Source organism: Charadrius vociferus, unplaced genomic scaffold (assembly GCF_000708025.1).
Source record: "Charadrius vociferus isolate BGI_N301 unplaced genomic scaffold, ASM70802v2 scaffold423, whole genome shotgun sequence".
Classification (NCBI taxonomy): domain Eukaryota; kingdom Metazoa; phylum Chordata; class Aves; order Charadriiformes; family Charadriidae; genus Charadrius; species Charadrius vociferus.
This window is the reverse complement of record NW_009648149.1, coordinates 153578-159173: the sequence shown is the minus strand read 5'-3', so window position 1 is coordinate 159173 and position 5596 is coordinate 153578. Positions and strand designations below refer to the sequence as shown.

The 5596-nt window shown below is 44.4% G+C and overlaps 1 protein-coding gene across 1 annotated transcript in view; it reads right to left on the bottom strand.

Annotated features, from left to right (window-relative positions):
* The window catches only part of SLC44A5 (solute carrier family 44, member 5), a 50793-nt gene that overhangs the window by 9424 nt on the left and 35773 nt on the right, over positions 1-5596 (bottom strand). Inside the window, exons 12-15 of the mRNA XM_009883953.1 lie at positions 5403-5502; positions 2593-2685; positions 1840-1927; positions 321-583 (exon numbers count right to left, since the gene is read on the bottom strand). Coding sequence (XP_009882255.1) covers positions 321-583; positions 1840-1927; positions 2593-2685; positions 5403-5502 — 544 coding nt within the window. The remainder of the gene's footprint in view (positions 1-320; positions 584-1839; positions 1928-2592; positions 2686-5402; positions 5503-5596) is intronic.

Sequence of the window (5596 nt, the reverse complement as noted above, 5' to 3'; positions counted from 1 at the left end):
TGTCCGCTGACCCCCCCCCTACCGTGGGCAGCGGGGGATGAATTCCTTGTTCGGCTTTGCTCGCGCACACAGCTTTGCTTTACCCACGGAACCGTCTTCATCTCAGCCCACGCGTTTTCGCACGGTCGCCCTCCCGATTCTCTCCCCATCCCATGGCAGGGGAGCGAGCGAGCGGTGGGGGGGTGTTGGCTGCTGGATGGGGTTAAACCACAGTGCTGACTAATCACTCTCAGTTGACACTCAAGGTCTGGCTTCCCTGGATGTACAAAGAGCCTTTGTTGGACACACGACAAAGCTCACACGCAGCGCCCCAGGCTTACCGTATTGCTCGTCCAAAGGAAGAGAAGAGCGGCCACAGTGGAATATCCGCCGGTTTTCGAGAGGCCCAGTAGTAAGAGGCAAAGGCACCAGCGAGGGTACACTGACCCAGAGCGATCGCGAAGTTCACCAGCCACAGAAAGACGAAGGCGTTGGCTAACTGGAAGATGAAGATGTATTTGTGGTACAGGCTTTCTCCTCCATAAAAAGCAAAAGTACACTGAGCACCTGGACACAGTTTGGTCACATTGGTTGTGTTAAAAGTCTGTATAGAAAGAAAAACAAACACAATGATAAGCAATGAATTCTGCATACACAGTCTCTGAAGTTTCGCAGCTTAATACAAATAACATAATTCTACTTGATGCTTCGTGACCTCATTCAACACTGCACTCCAATGCCACGCAACCTGTTTACGTATTTGAGGATTCATATTAATGTCTTATGACGGTGCCTAAATTTAAGCTATTCAGTTAGCAAACAGGGCTCTTCACCACATGCCTGGAACCTACATAAATGGAATTTGAATTTCAGAAGTCTACTTTTAAGGTACATAAACACTTCAGTTTTATTAAAGAAAACCTGCTTACATAATAAATAAATAAATAAATAAATACGTACTTGAGAACAAGAGGCCAAATCTGCAATTTGGGTAAACTACCACCATTGAACTGAAATCAGCTAAGCTACACCATTTTATACAAGCCGTGGATGTGGTCACAATTCCCCTTATTTATCTCAGGGTAGTAAAACAGGAGTAGTCTTTACATTTTTTCCCTATTTCAATTGTTCATTTCATGTATTTGCTCAGTTTGGGCATGAAGTAAAACCAGTCAATTTCTAATACCTTTCTTTCTTAGCAGACATCAGCAGGGTGGGGAATTGTTTGGGATTTACACAACCACAGCAGTACACTGAAATTTAAACACCTGAAAATAACCCTGATATAACTTTTGATAAATATTTCTAGTTTTCAAAAAATACTTAAATTTAACCCCACAGTCAAGTCAAAACATTTGACTGATTTGACTGAAGACAAAACAAACAAAAAAAAGACAAATATTTTTGGATCTTCATACAGGTCACTGCTGGGCCAAAAGAACCCCAGTATTTAGGTAAACCTCTGCTTCAAAACGTGGCTGGGCCGTGGGCAAGTTTGCGGCACAGCTTTCAAAGTCTTCCATTGCCTTTTGAGGACCACGAAACAGAATCCTCATGAATTAAACAAGAACACCTTTCCAAATAAACCTGTATTTCTGTCTCTTCCCTTCTCACCTTGTAAATTAGAACAGTTAATATATACCTGCCTCACAGGACAGTTTAGCAGAAAAATTGGCTTATGTCTGTAAACTGCTTTGAACAAAGAAGTATTATCTGAACACGATGTACTATTTTCAGATTTAACATAGGGAATCATTAAATCATTAAAATACGCACATTTTCTACTAGCATTTTATTTAACAGTGATTAAGAAATGCAATTAGTATAGCTCTCACTATAGGTAAACACTGTCACACTTACCTCTGGGTCACAAGTCAGGTTTGCGTACTTGCACAGTGTTTGATTCGCCATTACTTTATACACAGGTTCTCCTGATGTAGCCAAAAAACTGAATGAAATATTTTAAGGAGGAATCACAGAACTGCAGGCTTTGAGCAAATTAGGATTGTGCAGTGGGTAACCACCAGCTCTAGAGAACTTGTGCAGACAACAGAAAACCTGCTCTGGCTATGCAGTGATGTCCATGAAGGGTTGATAGACAAGACTTAATACTCTCGTTACTCAGAGAACAGAGGTAAACTCCATCCCGGAGCTGCAACAACCCCTGATCAGAACAGGCAAGGGGAATAACCTTGAAAGTTGGCGCAGTCTCTCCTGCATATCTACCCGTGACAGGGCAGACCACCCCATTCTCTGACAGTTCACATTTTGGTGGAAGTAGATACAGAGCATAAAGATAAACTAACATTGTCCTAAACAGCAATAAGTGACCCTCTTCGCATGTGAGAGCACAATTTGTTTTCAAAAACCAATTTTCCCCTTGTTGATACCTTGCCAAACCGCTGCTGTGCCAGGAACAGAGTGTCAGTGTTACGCCATTTGAAGAGGACTCAGTGCACTGTATGTTCTCTCACCCCTTCCCTACGCTCTTCTGAACTAAACACACCTGGAGCCCACTTAACCCTGGTCTGGTTGAGGTGAAACAGCAGCGAATTATCTGGTCTGGCAGACCGAAGACTGTTCCTCCTAAGAGGCGCACAGACAGGAGGATACACAGCTGTCACAGCCCAGTAGGAAATGCAAATTGCGATGAGTATGAAGGTGACAATTGGGTAGAACAATGTAGACATGATATAGCCAATAGCCCTGTGAAAGAAACAAAAAACGCATCAGTAAGCTACAACAATTTAAGAAACAAGCCTTTTATCAGTCCTCTTCTAGCACCATCCTCTTTACTTTGAGGTACCTGTTGACAGCGGTGGCATAATCTAGTGCTGGGATCTCAGAACACTGCAGGTTCTTTCTTCAAATGTCTTCACATCTTCACTTTGTCATTCTACCACTCCACTTTTATTGGCAGCACTACGGTCAACTTTATCAATTTGCCACGTTCAAGCCTGTCTTCTACTTTCTCCTCCTCCATTACTGCTCCACAGACGCGGCTCCTTCTGTGTCACAAACCCGTTTCAATCCCATCTCCTCGCTGACTGCTGCAGACATTGCCCTTTATTTCCCTGTCCCACTGCCCCACTCCTATGCTCTTCGTTCAGCTCCTGCACACCTGAAACCCCCTCTGGCTAATTTGTGTCTGGGGACTCTGTTCCCAGCCCCTTTCCTGCTTTAAGTTATAACTATTCTGGGGCAGGGATGTTCAATTTGTCTCTGTGACACCAGGACGTGCTAACACCCCCTGTGAGTACGTGACTTCCCTCGCACGTGCCATAGATGAGTGGTGCTGGCCTTGGCTGCCGGCCGGCCAAGGGAATAATGGCCTGTCACTGCCGACAGCTTAGAGAGCTCCTTTTAACATCACGGCTGATGTTTTAGGGGCTGACATCCTACTAATACTTCTTGTCTCTAGAATGTGACTAGTGAGCCGGAGCTCGAGCACACCGGTTCCCCTCTGCCGGGACGCCGCTGGGTAGGATGGGGAGCAGATACAGCCCCTCGGGGGGAACTGGCCGCAGCTCTCGCAGAGGTGACCACCTCCAGCTGGGAAACCCACTGGGTGGGATTTCAGAGAGCATGTGTTTTGTTCACTGAGGATCACAGGTGGGTTCTCGTTACGCTCCTGTCATCTACCTCTTCCCGTTACTCTAAGTTGTCTTTCCAGTGACCATGTAAGCTTATCACAAACCTCTGCTTCATACAGTATTTCTCCTATGACTTGTGGTGCTTCTGACGCTATTTGTTTTATAGGAGGCAGTTTCCAGAATAAAAAAGACAAATGTACTCAGTTCCTGCTGCTAAACTAGTAAATGCTGGGGGGAACGCAAGGGGACCGCCCTGCACAGCCAAGAGGACAAGAGACCCGCCAGTTTCTGTCTGAGTCCAAAGACGTGAAAGTCCTTTGAGAGCCTCACAAGAGGACACCACCGTTCGATGTCTGAGAAACGGTCACCACAGGTCAGCAGTGTGCAGCAGCCAATGGAGGCCTTAGTCACCACAAAGGACACGGATGTTACTCCAACAAACTGAGTAACAACTGTTAATTGTTTCTAACTATGGATTGCAAGGCAATTATTAGCATTATAATTGTAGTATTTTGAAAGAGCAGTTAAAAGGTATTGAAAAATATAATTTGATTTCCAGTCATTAGCAGCTTATTTTCATCTTCCTGGATAGAGGGCACAGTCTGTCAGGTTTACAGTAATTACATAGTGCTTCACCCCGTGCATTACGCACAAGAGTGAAAACATCACCCTCAAGTGACCTTTCCACGCTGCTGAAAAACTACAGAATGGTATTACTTCTCAACAGGAAGTTTATGAACTTTCTGAAATCCTCCTACTTGTCAAGGTGGTGAACAGAAGTGTTGCAGAGTGTTAAAAGTGTTCCTGGACTTTGATGAACAGGAATTAGAGTATAATTCAGCGCTGCCAAAATTAATTGCTATGCTCTAATTGCACAGTAGCATGACAGGAAACAGGTACCTGGCTGAATACAGAACTTCAATATTTCTTAATCCCATTACAAAAATCCAAAATCCCGATTCCTGAGAACCACAACGTCAACAGAGATGGCAGAAAACTACAAGCAAGTGCACACAGATGAACTCCGAGCTAACCCTATGTGCTCCAACCACAGAGCTCGACTGACAACGCCTGTGAGACCTTCACCTGTTTGCAATGAAATCAAAGGGCTGGTGTTCTCCTTTGTCATATTCCCAGTTTTTAAAACAAGAACTAAGTGTTAGCACTGTGTAAAACAGGAGCGGCTGTGAAAAAGTCTACGCAGATTTCAAGGAACACAAAATGAAGAGGTCTTCTACGCCTTCCGCTCTCATAACCTGCTCTGCTTTCTTCATTACTCAGGGCTGAAAAGAAGTCTCTTGGACAGCCCCTGGTTACAATGTCTGGTCACGGAAGTCTCCTTTTCTCTCCATGTGTCCACACAAAAGTTTCACTGGAGCCAGAAGAATCTAGTACCTCCTAATAAAAGCCACAGCCAAGACAATGCTAGTCCTCTCCCACTCGTACATTGCTCCAGAGACAACGCAGTGACAGAGCAAAGCTGGCAGCTATCAGCCCCAGGCTCCTGCTAAGAGCGTACCACACCTCACATGTCTGCTGATACACCTCCTTGCGCTGAGGACACGTGGTACCACTGACAGTGTACGTACTCTTAAGGCAGGGGGACAAGAGATAAGAAATGTCTTACTGCTATAGAGAAAGCTCTTATAAGCACAACCTCATTAGGAGAGGACGGGCATTCCTTACACTACCTGTCAGGCTCAATAAAACCAGAGTTGTACTTTAACTCCCAACTTTCTGCCCTTGGTAGTGCAAGATGAAGCTCAAGAAGAGTGTACCCTAGAGATCACTTAATAAAATTCAAAATATATCAAAATCAGACAAACATACCTACTGCCTTCCTTCAACAGTGCAATAGCAATCCGGATCCGATTCCTCAGGAAGATCAGCATCAGTATGATTATGACCTCAACAACACAAAGCATTATCACTGAAAACAAACAAACAAACCCAGTTAGATTTATCAAGAAACAAACCAATCTGCTGCCTCTGTAAATTGGTTTTTTCCCTTCTATTTTACACTA